Source organism: Phocoena sinus, chromosome X, assembly GCF_008692025.1.
Source record: "Phocoena sinus isolate mPhoSin1 chromosome X, mPhoSin1.pri, whole genome shotgun sequence".
Taxonomy (NCBI): Eukaryota; Metazoa; Chordata; class Mammalia; order Artiodactyla; family Phocoenidae; genus Phocoena; species Phocoena sinus.
In genome coordinates this window covers 90,317,037-90,340,005 of record NC_045784.1, presented here as the reverse complement: position 1 = coordinate 90,340,005, position 22,969 = coordinate 90,317,037, and the positions used below count along the sequence as shown (strand labels likewise).

General features: G+C 38.7%; 1 protein-coding gene across 1 annotated transcript in view; it reads right to left on the bottom strand.

The window, feature by feature from the left end:
- Positions 1 to 22,969, bottom strand: part of NRK (Nik related kinase) — a 176,110-nt gene that overhangs the window by 48,420 nt on the left and 104,721 nt on the right. The window contains 3 exon segments of the mRNA XM_032620963.1: positions 6,300 to 6,407; positions 8,698 to 9,865; positions 10,279 to 10,342. Of these exon segments, the coding sequence (XP_032476854.1) occupies positions 6,300 to 6,407; positions 8,698 to 9,865; positions 10,279 to 10,342 (1,340 nt within the window).

The window sequence follows — 22,969 nt, the reverse complement described above, 5'->3', positions numbered from 1 at the left end:
GAGAAAGGACAGCCTCTTCAATAAATGGTGCTGGGAAAACTGGACAGGTACATGTAAAAGTATGAGATTAGATCACTCCCTAACACCATACACAAAAATAAGCTCAAAATGGATTAAAGACCTAAATGTAAGGCCAGAAACTATCAAACTCTTAGAGGAAAACATAGGAAGAACACTCTATGACATAAATCACAGCAAGATCCTTTCTGACCCACCTCCTAGAGTAATGGAAATAAAAACAAAAATAAACAAATGGGACCTAATGAAACTTCAAAGCTTTTGCACAGCAAAGGAAACCATAATCAAGACCAAAAGACAACCCTCAGAATGGGAGAAAACATTTGCAAATGAAGCAACTGACAAAGGATTAATCTCCAAAATTTACAAGCAGCTCATGCAGCTCAATAACAAAAAAACAAACAACCCCATCCAAAAGTGGGCAGAAGACCTAAACAGACATTTCTCCAAAGAAGATATACAGAATGCCAACAAACACATGAAAGAATGCTCAACATCATTAATCATTAGAGAAATGCAAATCAAAACTACAATGAGATATCATCTCACACCAGTCAGAATGCCCATCATCAAAAAATTTAGAAACAATAAATGCTGGAGAGGGTGTGGAGAAAAGGGGACACTCTTGCACTGCTGGTGGGAATGTGAATTGGTTCAGCCACTATGGAGAACAGTATGGAGGTTCCTTAAAAAACTACAAATAGAATTACCATATGACCCAGCAATCCCACTACTGGGCATATACCCTGAGAAAACCAAAATTCAAAAAGAGTCATGTACCAAAATGTTCATTGCAGCTCTATTTACAATAGCCCGGAGATGGAAAGAACCTAAGCGCCCATCATCGGACGAATGGATAAAGAAGATGTGGCACATATACACAATGGAATATTACTCAGCCTTAAAAAGAAATGAAATTGAGTTATTTGTAATGAGATGGATAGACCTAGAGTCTGTCATACAGAGTGAAGTAAGTCAGAAAGACAAAGACAAATACCGTATGCTAACACATATATATAGAATTTAAGGGAAAAAAATGTCATGAAGAACCTAGGGATAAGACAGGAATAGAGGCGCAGACCTACTGGAGAACGGACTTGAGGATATGGGGAGGGGGAAGGGTGAGATTTGACGGGGCGGGGGAGAGTCATGGATATGTACACACTAACAAACGTAGTAAGGTGGATAGCTGGGGGGAAGCAGCCGCAGGGCACGGGGATGTTAGCTCGGGGCTTTGGGACAGCCTGGAGGGGTGGGAGGGGGAGAGTGGGAGGGAGGTAGACGCAAGAGGGAAGACACATGTGAGCACATGTATGTGTATGGCTGATTCACTTTGTTGTAGATCAGAGGCTAACACACTATTGTAAAGCAATTATACCCCAATAAAGATGTTAAAAAAAAAAAAAAAAAAAAAAAAAAAAAAAAGAAAAGCATGACCTCCCGAGTCTGATCCAGGAAGAAATAGAAAATATAAGCAGACCAATCACAAGCACTGAAATTGAAACTGTGATTAAAAATCTTCCAACAAACAAAAGCCCGGGACCAGATGGCTTCACAGGCGAATTCTATCAAACATTTAGAGAAGAGCTAACACCTATCTTTCTCAAACTCTTCCAAAATATACCAGAGTGAGGAACTCTCCCAAACTTATTCTACAAGGCCACTATCTCCCTGACACCAAAACCGGACAAAGATGTCACAAAAAAGATAACTATAGACCAATATCACTGATGAACATAGATGCAAAAATCGCCAACAAAATACTAGCAAACAGAATCCAACAGCACATTAAAAGGATCATACACCATGATCAAGTGAGGTTTAACCCAGGAATGCAAGGATTCTTCAACATATGCAAATCAATCAATGTGATAAACCATATTAACAAATTGAAGGAGAAAAATCATATGATCATGTCAGTAGATGCAGAAAAAGCATTCAAAAAAAATTCAACAGCCATTTATGATAAAAACTCTCCAGAAAGTAGGCACAGAGGGAACCTACCTTAACATAAAAACGGCCATATATGACAAACCCACAGCCAAAATCGTTCTCAAAGTTGAAAAACTGAAACCATTTCCACTAAGATCAGGAACAAGACAAGGTTGCCCATTCTCACCACTATTATTCAACATAGTTTTTGAAGTTTAGTCACAGTAATCAGAGAAGAAAAAGAAATAAAAGGAATACAAATTGGAAAAGAAGTAAAACTGCCACTGCTTGTAGATGACATGATACTATACATAGAGAATCCTAAAGATGCTACCAGAAAACTGGTAAACGTAAATCAGTGAATTTGGTGAAGTAGCAGGATATAAAATTAATGCACAGAAATCTCTTGTATTCCTAAACAGTAATGATGAAAAATCTGAAAGAGAAATTAAGAAAACACTCACATTTACCTTTGCAACAAAAATAATAAAATACTTAGGAATAAACCTACTTAAGGAGACAAAAGACCTGTATGCAGAAACGTATAAGACACTGAAGAAAGAAATTAAAGATGATACAAACAGATGGAGAGATATACCATGTTCTCAGTTGGGAAGAATCAACATTTTGAAAATGACTCTACAACCCAAAGCAATCTACAGATTAAATGCAATCCCTATCAAACTACCACTGGCATTTTTCACAGAACTAGAACAAAAAATTTCACAATTTGTATGGAAACACAAAAGACCCTGGAATAGCCAAAGCAATCTTGAGAAAGAAAAACGGAGCTGGAGGGATTAGGCTCCTTGACTTCAGACTATACTACAAAGCTACAGTCATCAAGACAGTATGATACTGGCACAAAAACAGAAATATAGATCAACGGAACAGGATAAAAAGCCGAGAGGTAAACCCATGCACGTATCACCTTATCTTTGATAAAGGAGGAAAGTGTATACAATGGAGAAAAGACAGCCTCTTCAGTAAGTGATGCTGGGAAAACTGGACAGCTACATGTAAAAGAATGAAATTGGAACACTCTCTAACACTATACACAAAAATAAACTCAAAATGGATTAAAGATCTAAATGTAAGGCCAGACACTATAAAAATCTTAAAGGAAAACATAGCAGAACACTCCATGACATAAATCACAGCAAGATCCTTTTTTGACCCATCGCCTAGAGAAATGGAAATAAAAACAAAAATAAACAAATGGGACCTAATGAAACTTAAATGCTTTTGCACAGCAAAGGAAACCATAAACAAGACCAAAAGACAACCCTCTTAATGGGAGAATATATTTGCAAATGAAGCAACTGACAAAGGATTAATCTCCAAAATATACAGACAGATCATGCAGGTCAATATCAAAAAAACAAAAAACCCAATCCAAAATTGGGCAGAAGACCTAAATAGACATTTCTCCAAAGAAGATATACAGATTGCCAACAAACACATGAAAGGATGCTCAACATCACTAATCCTTAGAGAAATGCAAATCAAAACTACAGTGAAGTATCACCTCACACCAGTCAGAATGACCATCATCAACAAATCTACAAACAATAAATGCTGGAGAGGAAACCAGCAAGGAACACTCTTGCACTGTTGGTGGGAATGTAAATTGATACAGCCACTATGGAGAACAGTATTGAGGTTCCTTAAAAATCTAAAAGTAGAACTACCATACGACCCAGCAATTCCACTACTGGGCATATACCCTGAGAAAACCATAATTCAAAAAGAGTCATGGACCACAATGTTCATTGCAGCTCTATTTACAATAGCCAGGACATGGAAGCAACCTAAGTGTCCATCGACAGATGAATAGATAAAGAAGATGTGGCATATGTATACAATGGAGTATTACCCAGCTATAAAAAGAAATGAAATTGATTTATTTGTAGTGAGGTGGATGGACCTAGAGACTGTCATACAGAGTGAAGTAAGTCAGAAAGAGAAAAATAAATACTGTATGCTAATACATATATATGGAATCTAAAACAAAATGGTTCTGAAGAACCTAGGGGCAGGATAAGAATAAGAGGCAGATGTAGAGAATGGACTTGAGGACATGGGAAGAGGGAATGGTAAGCTGGGAAGTTCTGGGTGAGTGGCATGGACATATATACACTGCCAAATGTAAAATAGATAGCTAGTTGGAAGCAGCCGCATAGCACATGGAGATCAGCTTGGTGTTTTGTGTCCACCTAGAGGGGTGGGATAGGGAGGCTGGGTGAGAGATGCAAGAGGGAGGAGATATGTGGGTATATGTTTATGTATAGCTGATTCACTTTGTTATACAGCAGAAACTAACACACCATTGTAAAGCAATTATACTCCAATAAAGATGTTAAAAAAGTATGTACAGCTGCATGTAAAGGATGTTTTAAAACATCTATCATGCCATTCTGTGTGTGTATGTGTACAGATATGGAATTAAACACATAAGAATATATAAAAAATAAGTCACATGCACCCCAATGTTCATTTCAGCACTATTTACAATAGCCAGGTCATGGAAGCAACCTAAATGCCCATCAACCGACAAATGGTTAAAGAAGATGTGGTACATATATAAAATGGAATATTACTCAGTCATAAAAAGGAACGAAACTGGATCATTTGTACTGACGTGGATAGACCTAGAGACTGTCATACAGAGTAAAGTAAGTCAAAAAGAGAAAAACAAATATCGTATATTAATGCATTTATGTGGAATCTATTAAAATGGTATGGATGCACCGGATTGCAAGGTAGAAATAGAGACAGAGATGTAGAGAACAAACATATGGATACCAAGTGGAGAAAGCAAGGGTGGTGGGGTGGTGGTGGGATGAATTCAAAGATTGGGATTGACATATATACACTAATATGTATAAAATAGATAACTAGTAAGAATCTGCTGTATAAAAAATAAATAAATAAAATAAAATTAAAAAAATAAGAAGGATGATTGTCCATGACATACATCATAATGGACTACTGTGAAACATCTTGAAAGAGGAAATATAGTGATCTTGGGTCCTTGTCCTAATTAAGAACAGCAATGAGACTCATGACTCACTATGAGTAAGGCAAGAATTTCTGAGTTCTTCACCCATCCACCTATCTGTCCTTAGTGACCAAAAATTTTTTAGATAGCTAGCTGTAAGGAATGCTGTCTATAATGACACTACCTTGTCCACACAGGAATTGAAACTGCTACTTGGTCCTCACCAATACCATGTGCTAAATATCTATTAATAAACTCGTGAAAACAAAAGTCAACCTGGACACCAGGACTGACTTGATTATTCCCATAAATCTAAGAAAATAAGTGACAGATTCAATAACCCAGACCCTGTCATAAACTACATCTCAGAACAGAAATGATCAAGGGAAGAAGTATGTGTGATTGTGTTACAAGCTGAACTACTGAATATTTCATGGGCAATATTTTTACTTAGAAGAATGACTGATGAGACAAACTGTAGTTATTCAATTTGGGTATCTGGCAGGCATTTTATTTAAAATCAACAAAGTAAGCCTATCAATTCAAAGATAAAGCAACTGATGTTAGTTGTTAGCAATGATAAAATTGAGCTTTCAATTGAATATTAGAATTTTAAACTCATCTATCACTGTGCATTTGACAGCTTATCAATACTCAATAATTTTTATGATGAAATTGATGATATTAACAAATGCCACTTTTTGGTGTTGTAAAATAAAACATGTAAATATTTGGAAAGATCTACATATACAGTGAACCAATATTTTCCGACTGAGCAATGCACAAAGATACAAAATTGTGTATGAGCAAAACATATATTCACAGCACACAAGAGACTTATGGATTTTAATATTACTGAATATTCAAAATTTCACTGATATGGTTTTGGACTCCACTTCTCTAGTTGTGGTGTATTTCAAAGAATATCCACAATTATCTGAAAAATCTATGGAAATTCTCTTTTTCCAACCACCTATATGTGAGAAGTCAGCTTTTACTCATATACTTCAACCTAAACAACATATGGCAACAGGTTGAATGCAGAAGCAGATATGAGAATCCAGCTGTTTTCCATTAAGCAAGATGGAAAATTGTTATTTTCACTAAAATTTGTTTCTTATATTAATATCTAATAGTTTTCTTACTTTTTAAATGAAGTAATAAATATTAAAAATTTTTTGGTTTTAATTTCTAATACATCATACATTGAATGACACAATCCAACTAAGTAAAAGCTTTTGGGGTCTTCAATGTTAAACAGTATAAAGACATCCTGAGACCAAAATGTTTAAGAACCACTGTTCCAGGCACTTATTAGTGCCACAGCAACTCATATAGAGAAACTCACCTCATTTTCTTTAGGATTTGGAATGTATGGCTGCAATGGTTCTATTTGGACTTCAGCCTGAATCGAATGAAATACTTCATCATTATCTGATGATTCATCTTCTTTTTCCTTGAAACAAAAAGGAAGATAAATATTTTACTTGTTGTTAAATTGTAAATAATACGAGCAATTCCCATCATCTTAATGTTCAATTAAAAAAATAATTTTCAAATATTCAAATTGATTTAAGCCTGTAGTTTCTAATAGTTTCTGGTCCTGGATCCCTTTCAGAATCTGAGTAATGCTACAGATTCTTTGTAGAAAACTGCATACAGACAGACACATATCTCTGCAAGTATTTTCAGGGGGATCACTGGCCACCTGCAACTCACCTATTAAACCCAGGTTAAAAATCTCTGGTCTAAAGCTTAACTCATAGCCGCAAACTGTCATATTTAATAAGCGGTTATAGCTACAAAGTTTGGTCCTCCTGTGCAGTGGAAGATCTGCAACACAGCAGTGCAAATATTTCTTCTTGATTGAGTCCTAGTAGTTTAGGAAAGTTTCTGTTTTCCCATTTAAGCCAACTGATATTTCTTCAACTCAAACAGAATAATGGGAATGTGTTTTCTTTCCTTCTAGTGAGTTGAAGCACTCACATATGTCTTTAAACTCTAATAAATTTTCAGGTATTTCAAAAGACCTATGACTTTGACTAGAACATCAATAATTTTCTTTTTCTTTATGTTTTCTTTAAGAGTTACACATAAAGGCAGGAATGCCTATACAAGATCCTAGGGTCATGGGATTAGTAACTATTATTTAGTGACTTTTTCTTCCATTTTAGAATGGCTTCTCACATAAATATTTAAAACACTGAATGCCAATAAGTATGGGTCATGCTACTAATACTATGAGTCTTGCAGAAATGCATAAAAGTCTTTTTAAAAAATGCAAAGCCCATTAGATCCAATTGTTACTAAGGCTCATTGGGAATAGTCATTAGCATTTTAGATGCCTTAATGTCAGGCAAATAGTAGCATTCTAGACTCATGCCACCCTTTCTCTATTTGGTTTCTTTTGCTTCTTATCTTCCTGTTTTTTGGGGGACTAGACATTCATTTCCCCTTTTGGGTCTTTCTTTTCTTGTTGCTTTTACCTTTTCTCATGTTAAACATGTCAGGGAAATAGTATTTGCTCAATTAACTCAATGGACAAAAACCAAAAGTCTCCCTTATTCAGACGTTCAGACAAGGTTCACTTGTAATAACTACATTAATTATTATTAGGTAAATGGATGTTGATACCAGGGTTTAATTTAGGATCTTCACAATGATTCCTTTTATGTAAATGGATGCTATGAAGTATTAGGAAACAACTGCTTTCCTGGTCTTTTTGACCTCTATAATTTGCTTACAAAGCCCACAAACCCTTCAGGATCAGATTAGATTTGCCAGATTGTATCCATGAACTCCAGCCCAATTATATCCATTTATATTAGAGAACTTTGAAAGAATGAAGTTTTGTTGACTAAACCAAAATAAGATAAAGAGATTAACATATTGTACCCCACACTTCAAAAGAGTGCAGAGATGAATTTGTAACTTGTGTCATGTTCCATGCAGGTACTTCATCAATTATGTAAAATGAGTGAAAAATAAGTGAGACAAGTCATACTTATGGTAACCATGTACAAAATGTTTTAGAAAATGCTTTTCCTTCTCAGTTTGACCTTTAACATCCTGATGTACAAAAGCTAGTGCAATTCTCTTAAATAATACATTCAGCATTCTATGGGAAGGAAGAGCAAAATAAACTTAGAAGTTGGAGGAACAAAATCAAATTTTTTTTTGTGTTTAGTTTTAATGAGTTATATTTGAAATTTTGACCTATGGAAGTAATTTTTTTTTTTTTTTTTTTTTTGCTGTATGCGGGATGCACAGGCTCAGCAGCCATGGCACATGGGCCAAGCTGCTCCGCGGCATGTGGGATCTTCCTGGACCAGGGCACGAACCCGTGTCCCCTGCATCGGCAGGCGGACCCACAACAACTGTGCCACCAGGGAAGCCCTGAAAGTAATTTTTAAAGATCCAGTATAGTAACTTTAAATGTGCATATGACATCCCTTTATTGGCTAAGGGAATAATAGGTAGACATTTAACTAATAATTAAAGCTATATCTCTACAGAGATATTAAGCAATTATCTGGGTCATTCAAGCAAATTTTTCTTTCTCAAATTTAGTCACAATTATCTGGAAATTTCAGGATAATTTATTTGAAGCACAAGTTATTTAGATAATCTTCTCTGGGACACAAGGAATATTTATTTCATTTGGTTTTTACAGAGGGAACACTTGAGTATGAACTAGCATATTTTCTCTGCATATTTGACTTAGGAAAAATATCAGAAACTCTTACATTTGCAACTTGTCTCAATTCTTCTTCATGCTGATTAAAGATATCCTCCCATCTGCGTTGGCGCCTTTGCCTATGGGCTTCTAAATCTGATAGCTCAAACTCTTCAGGTCTGCGTGACAACTTTGCCCGGAACCTCTTTGGTGATAGTCTTTTTGCCAATGCCTGCCTTAGACTAGAAACTTTTGATTTTTTCTTCCGTGCTTGTTCTGGTTGAGAGTAAAACACGTCTGATGACAGGTTTTCCATCAGGGTTTGCAGTAGACCAAGCGGTTTTGAGTTATGTGAGTTTGGTGCTCGAAGTAAGTCTCTTGATAGTCCCTCTATCAGTGCTTGAACAGAGCCAACTGCCTGCGTGGGCTCTAGTGCCCAGGCCTGTGCTTGAGGTGACCTTTCATTTTGCCCCTCTACTGGAATGAGCACCTGAGTATCCAAATGTAGTGGCAACAGCACGTGGTGGTTCTGTGACAGTAGGGGCAGGAATACCTGGGCATGTACTCGTAATGACTCAGGTTCCTCTGCCTCTGTCTCTGCCTGTGTAGGCTCAGCAGCCTGTTCCTGTACCTCTGGCTGCTCGGGTGCCCTGTTCTGCTCCAGCTGCTGCTCAGGTACCTGGTTCTGTCTCTGCTGTTGTTCAGGGACCTGGCCCTGCCTTTGCTGTTGTTCAGGTACCTGATCTTGCCCTTGAACTTCCTCTGGTACCTGGTCCAGATCCTGCAGCTCTTCTGAGGCCTGGGGCTGGGCCTGAGCCTGCTGCTCTTTGGGTACCTGGGCCTGTACCTTTAGAGGCCTAGGGGCCTTAACCTGAGCCTGTAGTGGCATAAGCATCCAGGCTGTCCTCCGTAGTCGTGGAGGTGCCTTCATCTGCATCTGTAGGGGCCTAGATGCCTTAGCCTTAACCTGAGCCTGTAGTGGCATGAACACCCGAGCTGCCCCCTGTAGTCGCTGAGGTGCCTGGGCTTGCCCCTGTAGAGGCCTAGGTGCACTGTCATGAGCCTGTAGTGGCATGAACACCCTGGCTGCTCCCTGGAGATGCTGAAGGGCCTGAACCTGTGGCTCTTCTCGATCAGGTAACCACCTTGGCTGAGAGGGTTCTCCATGCAGGACTCTAAGTGGTCTGCATCTACTGCTCGTAGGCAATCTCAGAAGCTCATGAGTACAAGAAGGTCCCCTAGAAATAAACATACAAATGAATGCTGTACAATTAGAGTTCTCAGTAGAGTGAAGTTATTCAGGGGAAATGCTTTTATTTTAAAAGATGAACATTTTCTGCAATAAAGGTATCTTCAGTAAATCTTTCTTGAATCATTCCTGTAATGTCTGAAAGTCTTTGCATTACTAATATATTCAGTACAAATGGTCTAATAATATACTTGATCATTCTATTACCAGAAATTAAGGACTCTTTGGGTAGTAATAAAAACTTTTCCTCAACATTTCCACTCAAATATCTCTTGCAAATACAGATCTGTTTTTATTTTATCAGAAAGGATTAAGTTTTCTGAGTCACATATAACAGTATGGAATCAACTGTCTTACATGAATTGCTAACATCAAATTATATATGTAATATGTCTAACGCACCTGAATCTTCTCATGGTATACTGCTCCTTAATAGCTTCTTCTCTTTCAAAGATCAGAGGTATTCCTTTTTATGAAAGAGGAAAAAAATGCATAACAGTCAACAGAGATTAAGATAATCCACCTTAGTCAACGTGCACCCTTTACTGCTCAGGAAGCTGAGTGAATTTATAAGGACAAGAGGACTGTAACCCTTCACATAACGCCTAGTTGGTGATGTAGACAATATCCTTGTTCCTAGGCCTACTTCTGCAGCACGGTGCATCTATTCCATAGAGACTAATTTCTCTCAGCATAGGAAAAAATATTTAGCAATCTGATTGCTGCAATTCTAAAGAGGAAAAATTGAGAAAGGTAAAAAGAGAAAGGGCCAAGAGAACCTAGATGGTTGGTGAGCATGGTTTATAGGTGTGTACTCTGGATTTAAGGACTTTATGGCTTGGGCTCACACCTATCTTTTGTCCTTTCAATGAGAAGGTAAAAATCTAAATTCTGGGTTTTACACTTGACACACTGAAAATGTTTGGCATCTTTCCTGTCAGCTGTGCAGTACTGAAATATAGAAGCTTAAAAATAAAAGACTTTTCTTTTGAATTTCCTATATTAAAGACTTTGGGAATGCGGCCCCCACTTTTCATGCATCGCCTCAGGGACTTCTATAGCCTCATGAAGAAGCTCAGGGTAAAGGCACAGCTGTCAAAGCAGGAGTAAGAGATACTTGACACCAGGAGGGAGATCCCAAAGAAGCCGCAGCTGCAGGAGGTGGGAGTCCTGGTCACTGTTGGCCTTCCCTGAGGGCTTCGACTGGGTCCCTCAGGCTGTGCACCGGCTGAGCACCACCCGCCTCATGGACCCATCCTGCCTCACGTCACCAAACCAGTCGCCCTGTTGCCAAAATGAGCTAAAGTCTGAAAATTGCTCAGCAGGACCAGGCATAGCACGAGCCTCCTATCTTGTGGTTTCACTTGCCAAGGACCACTATCTAAATAATTCCGTGTGTCTGACAGGGTCTTGGTGCTCCAGTCAGGTGTCAGGCCTGAGGCTCTGAGTGGGAGAGCTGAGTTCAGGACATTGGATGACTGGAGACCTCACGGCCCCACATAATATCAATCAGTGAAAGCTCTCCCAGAGATCTCCATCTCAATGCTAAGACCCAGCTCCATCCAACAGTCAGCAAGCTCCAGTGCTGGACGCCCCATGCCAAACAACTAGCAAGACAGGAACACAACACCAGTCATTAGCAGAGAAGCTGCCTAAAATCATAATAAGTTCACAGCCATCCCAAAACACACCACCAGACGTGGCCCTGCCCACCTGAAAGACAATATCCAGCCTCATCCACCAGAACACAGGCACCAGTCCCCTCCACCAGGAATCCTACACAACCCACTGAACCAACCACACCCACTGGGGGCAGACACCAAAAACAATGGGAACTATGAACCTCTAGCCTGTGAAAACGAGACCCCAAACACAGTAAGTTGGGCAAAATGAGAAGACAGAGAAATACACAGCAGATGAAGGAGCAAGGTAAAAACCCACCAGACCAAACAAATGAAGAGGAAATAGAGGTCTACCTGAAAAAGAATTCAGAATAATGATAGTAAAGATGATACAAAATCTTGGAAATAAAATATACAAGACAGGACGAGGGGAAGATGGTGGAAGAGTAAAATGCGGAGATCACCTTCCTCCCCACAGATACACCAGAAATACATCTACATGTGGAACAACTCCTACAGAACACCTACTGAACGCTGGCAGAAGACCTCAGACCTCCCAAAAGGCAAGAAATTCCCCCACGTACCTGGGTAGGGCAAAAGAAAAAAGAATAAACAGACACAAAAGGAAAGGGAATGGGACCTGCATCAGTGGGAGGGAGGTGTGAGGAAGGAAGGTTTCCAGACACTAGGAAGCACCTTCGCGGGCGGAGACTGCGGGTGGCAGAGGGGGAAAGTTTCGGAGCGGCGGAGGAGAGCGCAGCAACAGGGGTGCGGAGGGCAAAGCGGAGAGATTCCTGCACAGAGGATCGGTGCCGACCAGCACTCACCAGCCCGAGAGGCTTGTCTGCTCACCCGCTGGGGCGGGCGGGGCTGGGGGCTGAGGCTCGGGCTTCGGTCAGAGCACAGGGAGAGGACTGGGGCTGGCGGCGTGAACACAGCCTGCAGGGTGCTAGTACACCACAGCTAGCCGGGAGGGAGTCTGGGGAAAAGGCTGAACCTGCAGAAGAGGCAAGAGACTTTTTCTTCCCTTTGTTTCCTGTTGCACGAGGAGAGGGGATTAAGAGCGCTGCTTAAAGGAGCTCCAGAGATGGGCGCGAATCGCGGCTAAAAGCGCGGACCACAGAGACGTGCATGAGATGCGAAGGCTGCTGCTGCCGCCACCAAGAAACCTGTGTGCGAGCACAGGTCACTATCCACACTCCCCTTCGGAGGAGGCTGTGCAGTCCGCCACTGCCAGGGTGCCAGGATCTAGGGACAACTTCCGCGGGAGAACGCACGGTGTGCCTCAGGCTGCTGCAACGTCATGCAGGCCCGCCCCGCACTCCGTGCCACTCCCTCCCCCCACCCGCGGCCTGAGTGAGCCAGAGTCCCCGAAGCAGTTGCTCCTTTAACCTCGTCCTGTCTGAGGGAAGAACAGACGCCCTCTAGAGACCTACATGCAGAGGCGGTCAAATCCAAAGCTGAACCCCGGGAGCTGTGCGAGCAAGGAAGAGAAAGGGAAATCTCTCCCAGCAGCCTCAGAAGCAGCGGATTAAAGCTCCACAATCAACTTGATGTACCCTGCATCTGTGGAATACGTGAATAGACAACGAATCATCCCAAATCGAGGAGGTGGACTTTGGGAGCAAGATTTATTTTTTCCCCTTTTCCTCTTTATGTGAGTGTGTATGTGTATGCTTCTGTGTGAGATTTTGTCTGTTTAGCTGTGCTTCCACCATTTGTCCTAGGGTTCTATCTGTCCGTTTTTTAAAAATTATTATTATTTTTTCTTAATAATTATTTTTTATTTTAATAACTTTATTTTATTTTACTTTATCTTCTTTCTTTCTCTCTTTCTTTCTTTCTTCCGTCCTTCCTTCCTTCCTTCCTTCCTTTCTTTCTTTCTTCCTTCCTTCCTTCCTTCCTTTCTTTCCTTCCTTCCTTCCTTCCTTCCTTCCCTTCTTTAGACAACGAATCACCCAAATTGAGGAGGTGCACTTCCAGAGCAAGATTTAGGATTTTTTCCCCTTTTCCTCTTTTTGTGAGTGTGTATGTGTATGCTTCTGTGTGAGATTTTGTCTGTATAGCTTTGCTGCCACCATTTGTCCTAGGGTTCTACCATTTGTTTATTTTTATTCTTAATAATTAATTTCTATTTTAATAACTTTTTAATATTTTATCTTACTTTATTTTATCTTCTTTCTTTCTTTCTTTTCCTTCCTTCCCTCCTTCCTTCCTTCCTCCCTCCCTCCTTTCCTTCTTTCTTTCTTCCTTTCTACTTCTATTAATTGTTTCTTTCTACATTTTCTCCCTTTTATTCTGAGCCAGGTGGATGAAAGGCTCTTGGTGCTGCAGCCAGGAGTCACTTCTGTGCCTCTGTGGTGGGAGAGCCAACTTCAGGACACTGGTCCACAAGAGACCTCCTAGCTCCACATAATATCAAATGGCGAAAATGTCCCAGAGATCTCCATCTCAACACCAGCACCCAGCTTCACTCAACGAGCAGCAAGCTACAGTACTGGACACCCTATGCCAAATAACTAGCAGGACAGGAACACAACCCCACCCTTTAGCAGAGAGGCTGCCTAAAATCATAATAAGTCCACAGAAACCCCAAAACACCAACAGATGTGGACCTGCCAACCAGAAAGACAAGATGCAGCCTCATCCACCAGAACACAGGCACTAGTCCCCTCCACCAGGAAGCCTCCACAACCCACTGAACCAACCTTAGCCACTGGGGACAGACACCAAAAACAACGGGAAATACGAACTTGCAGCCTGCAAAAAGGAGACCCCAAACACAGTCAGATAAGCAAAATGAGAAGACAGAAAATACGCAGCAGATGAAGGAGCAAGATAAAACCCCACTAGACCTAACAAATGAACAGGAAATAGGCAGTCTACCTGAAAAAGAATTCAGAATAATGATAGTAAAGATGATCCAAAATCTTGGAAATAGAATAGACAAAATGCAAGAAACATTTAACAAGGACCTAGAAGAACTAAAGATGAAACAAGCAATGATGAACAACACAATAGATGAAATTAAAAATACTCTAGAAGGGATGAATAGCAGAATAACTGAGGCAGAAGAACGGATAAGTGACCTGGAAGATAAAATACTGGAAATAACTACTGCAGAGCAGAATAAAGAAAAAAGAATGATAAGAACTGAGGACAGTCTCAGAGACCTCTGGGACAATATTAAACGCACCAACATTCTTATTATAGGAGTTCCAGAAGAAGAAGAGAGAAAGAAAGGGACTGAGAAAATATTTAGTTGAAAATTTGCCTAATATGGGAAAGAAAATAGTTAATCAAGTCCAGGAAGCACAGAGTGTCCCAGACAGGATAAACCCAAGGAGAAACATGCCAAGACACGTATTAATCAAACTGTCAAAAATTAAATACAAAGGAAACATATTAAAAGCAGCAAGGGAAAAACAACAAATAACACACAAGGGAATCCCCAGAAGGTTAATAGCTGAACTTTCAGCAGAAACTCTGCAAGCCAGAAGGGACTGGCAGGACATATTTAAAGTGATGAAGGAGAAAAAACTGCAACCAAGATTACTCTACCCAGCAAGGATCTCATTCAGATTTGATGGAGAAATTAAAAACTTTACAGAGAAGCAAAAGCTGAGAGAGTTCAGCACCACAAAACCAGCTTTACAACACATGCTAAAGAAACTTCTCTAAGCAAGAAACACAAAAGAGGGAAAAGACTTACAATACCGAGCCCAAAACAATTAAGAAAATGGTAATAGGAACATACATATCGATATTTACCTTAAATGTAAGTGGACTAAATGCTCCCACCAAAAGGCACAGATTGGCTGAATGGATACAAAAACAAGACCCATATATATGCTGTCTACAAGAGACCCACTGCAGACGTAGAGACACATACAGACTGAAAGTAAGGGGATGGAAAAAGATATTCCATGCAAATGGAAACCAAAAGAGAGCTGGAGTAGCAATTCTCATATCAGACAAAATAGACTTTAAAGACTATTAGAAGAGACAAAGAAGGGCACTACATAATGATCAAGGGATCGATCCAAGAAGAAGGTATAACAATTGTAAATATTTATGCACTCAACATAGGAGCACCTCAATATATAAGGCAAATACTAACAGCCATAAAAGGGGAAATTGACAGTAACACATTCATAGTAGGGGATTTTAACACGCTGCTTTCACCAATGGACAGATCATCCAAAATGAAAATAAATAAGGAAACACAAGCTTTAAGTGATACATTAAACATATTGGACTTAATTGATAATTATAGGACATTCCATCCAAAAAGAGCAGAATGTATATTTTTCTCAACTGATTATGGAACATTCTCCAGGATAGATCATATCTTGGGTCAGAAATCAAGTCTTGGCAAATTTAAGAAAATTGAAAACATATCAAGTATCATTTCTGTCCACGACGCTATGAGACTAGATATCAATTACAGGAAAAGAGCTGGAAAAAATACAAACACATGGAGGCTAAACAATACGTTACTTCATAACGAAGTGATCACTGAAGAAATCAAAGAGGAAATCAATAAATACCTAGAAACAAATGACGATGGAGACACGAGGACCCAAAACCTATGGGATGCAGCAAAAGCAGTTCTAAGGGGGAAGTTTATAGCAATACAAGCCCACCTTAAGAAGCAGGAAACATCTCGAATAAACAACCTAAACTTGCACCTAAAGCAATTAGAGAAAGAAGGACAAAAAAACACCAAAGTTAGCAGAAGGAAAGAAATCATAAAAATCAGATTAGAAATAAATGAAAAAGGAATGAAGGAAATGATAGCAAAGATCAATAAACCTAAAAGCTGGTTCTTTGAGAAGATAAACGAAATTGATAAACCATTAGCCAGACTCATCAAGAAAAAAAGGGAGAAGACTCAAATCAATAGAATTAGCAATGAAAAAGGAGAAGTAACAACTGACCCTGCAGAAATACAAAAGATCATGAGAGATTAGTACAAGTAACTCTATGCCAATAAAATGGACAACCTGGAAGAAATGGACAAATTCTTAGAAATGCACAACCTACCAAGACAGAATCAGGAAAAAATAGAAAATATGAACAGAACAATCACAAGCACTGAAATTGAAACTGTGATTAAAAATCTTCCAACAAACAAAAGCTCAGGACCAGATGGCTTCACAGGCGAATTCTATCAAACATTTAGAGAAGAGCTAACACCTATCTTTCTCAAGCTCACCCAAACTATATCAGAGGGAGGAACACTCTCAAACTCTTTCTACGAGGCCACCATGACCTTGATACCAAAACCAGACAAGGAAGTCACAAAGAAAGAAAACTATAGGCCAATATCACTGATGAACATAGATGCAAAAATCCTCAACAAAATACTAGTAAACAGAATCCAACAGCACATTAAAAGGATCATACACCATGATCCAGTGGGGTTTATTGCAGGAATGCAGATTCCTCAATATATGCAAATCAATTAATGTGATATACAATATTATCAAATTGAAAGAGAAAAACCATATGATCATCTCAATAGATGCAGAGAAAGCTTTCGACAAAATTCAACACCCATTTATGATAAAAACCCTCCAGAAAGTAGCCATAGAGGAAACTATCCTGAACATAATGAAGGGCATATATTACAAACCCACAGAAAACATCATCCTCAATGGTGAAAAACTGAAAGCATTTCCAGTAAGATCAGGAACAAGACAAGGTTGCCCACTCTCAGCACTCTTATTCAACATAGTTTTGGAAGTTTTGTCACAGCAATCAGAGAAGAAAAGGAAATAAAAGGAATCCAAATTGGAAAAGAAGAACTAAAGCTGTCACTGTTTGCAGATGACATGATACTATACATAGAGAATCCTAAAGATACTACCAGAAAACTACTAGAGCTAATCAATGAGTTTGGTAAAGTAGCAGGATACAAAATTAATGCACAAAATCTCTGGCATTCCTATACACTAATGAAGAAATATCTGAAAGTGAAATGAAGAAAACACTCCCATTTACCATTACAACAAAAAAGAATAAAATATCTAGGAATAAACCTACCTAAGGAGACAAAAGACCTGTACGCAGAAAATTATAAGACACTGATGAAAGAAATTAAAGATGATACAAATAGATGGAGAGATATACCATGCTCTTGGATTGGAAGCATCAACATTGTGAAAATGAATCTATTACCTAAAGCAATCTACAGATCCAATGCAATCCCTATCAAACTACCACTGGCATTTTTCACAGAAGTAGAACAAAAAATATCACAATTTGTTTGGGAACACAAAAGACCCCGAATAGCCAAAGCAATCTTGAGAACGAAAAACGGAGCTGGATTGGTGCTTTGGGACCACCTGGAGGGGTGGGATAGGGAGGGTGGGACGGAGGGAGATGCAAGAGGGAAGAGATATGGGAACATATGTATATGTATAACTGTTTCACTTTGTTATAAAGCAGAAACTAACACACCATAGTAAAGCAATTATACTCTAGTAAAGATGTTAAAAAAAAAAAAGAAAAAGAAAAACGGAGCTGGAGGAATCAGGCTCCCAGACTTCAGACTATACTACAAAGCTACAGTAATCAAGACAGTATGGTACTGGCACAAAAACAGAAAGATAGATCAATTGAACAGGATAGAAAGCCCAGAGATAAACTGATGCACATATGGTCATCTTATCTTTGATAAAGGAGGCAGGAATGTACAGTGGAGAATGGACAGCCTCTTCAATAAATGGTGCTGGGAGAACTCGACAGGCACATGTAAAAGTATGAGATTAGATAACTCCCTAACACCATACACAAAAACAAGCTAAAAATGGATTAACGACCTAAATGTAAGGCCAGAAACTATCAAACTCTTAGAGTAAAATATAGGGAGAACACTCTATGACATAAATCACAGTAAGATCCTTTTTTGACCCATTGCTTAGAGACATGGAAATAAAAACAAAAATAAACAAATGGGACCTAATGAAACTTCAAAGCTTTTGCACAGCAAAGGAAACCATAAACAAGACCAAAAGACAACCCTCAGAATGGGAGAAAATATTTACCAATGAAGAAACTGACAAAGGATTAATCTCCAAAATTCATAAGCAGCTCAATAACAGGAAAACAAACAACCCAATCCAAAAATGGGCAGAAGACCTAAATAGACATTTCTCCAAAGAAGATATACAGACTGCCAACAAACACATGAAAGAATGCTCAACATCATTAATCATTAGAGAAATGCAAATCAAAACTACAATGAGGGGGCTTCCCCAGTGGCTCAGTGGTTGAGAGTCTGCCTGCACTGCAGAGGACTCGGGTTCGTGCCCCGGTCCGGGAGGATCCCACATGCCGCGGAGAGGCTGGGCCCGTGAGCCATGGCTGCTGAGCCTGCGCGTCCGGGGCAAAAAAAAAAAAAAAAAAAAAAAAAAAACTACAATGAGATACCTTCTCACACCAGTCCGAATGGCCATCATCAAAAAAATCTAGAAACAAGAAGTGCTGGAGAGGGTGTGGAGAAAAGGGAACCCTCTTGTACTGCTGGTGGGAATGTGAATTGGTACAGCCACTATGGAAAACAGTATGGAGGTTCCTTAAAAAACTACAAATAGAACTACCATATGACCCAGAAATCCCATTACTGGGCATATACCCTGAGAAAACCATAATTCAAAAATAGTCATGTACCTAAATGTTCATTGCAGCTCTACTTACAATAGCCCAGAGATGGAAACAACCTAAGTGTCCATCATCAGATGAATGGATAAAGAAGATGTGGCACATATATACGATGGAATATTACTCAGCCATAAAATGAAACAAAATTGAGATATTTGTAATGAGGTGGATAGACCTAGAGTCTGTCATACAGAGTGAAGTATGTCAGAAAGAGAAAGACAAATAACGTATGCTAACACACATATATGGAATTTTAGAAAAAAAATGTCATGAAGAACCTAGGGGTAAGACAGGAATAAAGACACAGACCTACTAGAGAACGGACTTGAGGATATGGGGAGGGGGAAGTGTGGGCTGTGAGAAAGCGAGAGAGAGGCATGGACATATATACACTACCAAATGTAAGGTAGATACCTAGTGGGAAGCAATCGCATGGCACAGGGAAATCAGCTAGGTGCTTTGTGACCACCTGGAGGGGTGGGATAGGGAGTGTGGGAGGGAGGGAGATGCAAGAAGGGTGGGATAGGGAGAGTGGGAGGGAGGGAGACGCAAGAGGGAAGAGATATGGGAACATATTTATATGTATAACGGATTCACTGTTATAAAGCAGAAACTAACACACGATTGTAAAGCAATTATACTGTAATAAAGATGTAAAAAAAAAACAAAAAGAAACCAGGGAATGAATGTGCAGGTAACAATTCACCATAATGCATATTTTACATTAATTCATAAAATATGTAGCAAGTGTCAATGTGATATATTCATATATATGAATATATATGCATATATTCATATGCAAGTATAAATATTATTATATGGTTGTTAACTGAAGCAGAGTTTAACCTCAACATGCATTTTCCATAATTTTACCTTTATTCTGAGAGAATGAGAATAAGTTCTGTACCTGCTCATGCTCATGGGAAATCAAGTCTATGCATTGAGATTTAAACAATCCAAACTCATTAAGAGGAGGTTGGGGAGGGTTTACACAAAGTCTAGTTTAAATACTGAAAACTGAAATAAATTTTTAGAAACCATGAAAAAAATATATACAAGAAACATTTAACAAGGACCTAGAAGAACTAAAGAGCAAGCAAACAGTGATGAACAACACAATAAATGAAATTAAAATTTCTCTATAAGGAATCAATAGCAGAAAAACTGAGGCAGAAGAACGGAAAAAGGACCTGGAACATAAAATAGTGGAAATGACCACTGCAGAGCAGGATAAAGAAAAAAGAATGAAAAGAATTGAGGACAGATTCAGAGACTTCTGGGACAACATTAAATGCACCAACATTCGAATTATAGGGGTCCCAAAAGAAGAAGAGAGAAAAAAAGGCACTGAGAAAATATTTGAAGAGATTATACTGGAAAAATTCCCTAATATGGGAAAGGAAATAGTCAATCAAGTCCACAAGCACAGAGAGTCCCATACAGGATAAATCCAAGGTGAAACACATCAAGACACATATTAGTCAAACTATCAAAAATTAAATACAAAAAGAATTAAATGCAGCAAGGGAAAAGCAACAAATAACATACAAGGGATGCCCATATGGTTAACATCTGATCTTTCAGCAGAAACTCTGCAAGCCCGAAGGGAGTGGCAGGACATATTTAAAGTGATGAAAGAAAAAAACCTACAACCAAGATTACTCTCCCCAGCAAGGATCTCATTCAGATTCAACAGGAAATTAAAACCTTACAGACAAGCAAAAGTTAAGAGAATTCAGCACCACCAAACCAGCTTTACAACAAATGCTAAAGGAACATCTCTAGGCAGGAAACACAAGAGAAGGAGAAGACCTACAAAAACAAACACAAAACAATTAAGAAAATGTTAATAGAAACATATATATCGATAATTACCTTAAACGTAAATGGGTTAAATAATCCAACCAAAAGACACACACTGGCTGAATGGATACAAAGAAAAGACGTGTGCATATGCTGTCTACAAGAGACCTACTTCAGACTTAGGGACAAATATAGACTGAAAGTGAGGGGATGGAAAAAGATATTCCATGCAAATGGAAATCAAAAGAAAGCTGGAGTATCAATTCTCATATCAGACGAAATAGAAGTTAAAATAAAGACTATTACAAGCGACAAAGAAGGACACTACATAATGATCAAGGGATGAATCCAAGAAGAAGATATAACAATTGTAAATATTTATGCACCCAACATAGGAGCACCTCAATGCATAAGGCAAATTCTAACAGCCATAAAAGGGGAAATCAACAGTAACACAATCATAGTAGGGGACATTAACACCCCACTTTCACCAATGGACAGATCATCTAAATGAATCTAAATAAGGAAACACAAGCTTTAAATGATACATTAAACAAGATGGACTTAATTGATATTTATAGGACAGTCCATCCAAAAACAACAGAATACACTTTCTTCTCAAGTGCTCTGGAACATCCTCCAGGATAGATCATATCTTGGGTCACAAATGAAGCCTTGATAAATTTACGAAACTTGAAATTGTATCAAGTATCTTTTCTGACCACAACGCTATGAAAATAGATACCCATTACAGGAAAGAATCTGTAAAAAATACAAACACATGGAGGCTAAACAATATGCAACTAAATAACCAAGAGATCACTTGAAGAAATCAAAGAGGAAATCAAAAAATACGTAGAAACAGATGACGATGAAAACAGTGACCCAAAACCTATGGGATGCAGCAAAAGCAGTTCTAAGAGGGAAGTTTATAGCAATAAAAACCTACCTCAAGAAATGAGAAAAATCTCAAAGAAACAACCTAACCTTACACCAAAAGCAATTTCAGAAAGAACAGCAAAAACAACAAAAAAACAAGCCAAAGTTAGCAGAAGGAAAGAAATCATAAAGATCAGATCAGAAATAAATGATAAACAAATGAAGAAAATGATAGCAAAGATCAATAAAACTAAAAGCTGGTTCTTTGAGAAGACAAACAAAATTGATAAACCACTTGCAAGACTCAACAAGAAAAAAAGGGAGAAGACAAAAATTAACAGAATTAGAAATGACACTGGGGAAATAACAACAGACACTGCAGAAATACAAAGGATCATGAGAGATTAACACAAGCAAGTATATGCCAAAAAATATGGACAACCTGAAAGAAATGGACAAATTCCTAGAAAAGCGCAACCTCCTGAGCCTGAACCAGGAAGAAATAGAAAATATAAACAGACCAATCACAAGCACTGAAATAGAAACTGTGATTAAATATCTTCCAACAAACAAAAGCCAAGGACCAGATGGCTTCAAAGGCAACTTCTATCAAACAATTAGAAAAGAGCTATCACCTATATTTCTCAAACACTTCCAAAACATAGAAGAGGGAGGAACACTCCCAAACTCATTCTATGAGGCCACCATCACCCTGATACCAAAACCAGACAAAGATGTCACAAACAAAGAAAGAAAACTACAGGCCAATATCACTGATGAACATAGATGCAAAAATCCTCAACAAAATAGTAGCAAACAGAATCCAACAGTACATTAAAAGGATCATACACGATGATCAAGTAGGGTTTATCCCAGGGATGCAAGGATTTTTCAATATACACAAATCAATCAATGTGAAACACCATATTAAAATATTGAAGGATAAAAACCATATGATCATCTCAATAGATGCAAAAAGTTTTTGACAAAATTCAACAACATTTAAGATAAAAATTCTCCAGAAAGTAGTCAGAGAGGGAACTTACCTCAACATAATAAAGGCCATATATGACAAACCCACAGCCAACATCGTTCTCAATGGTGAAAAACTGAAACCATTT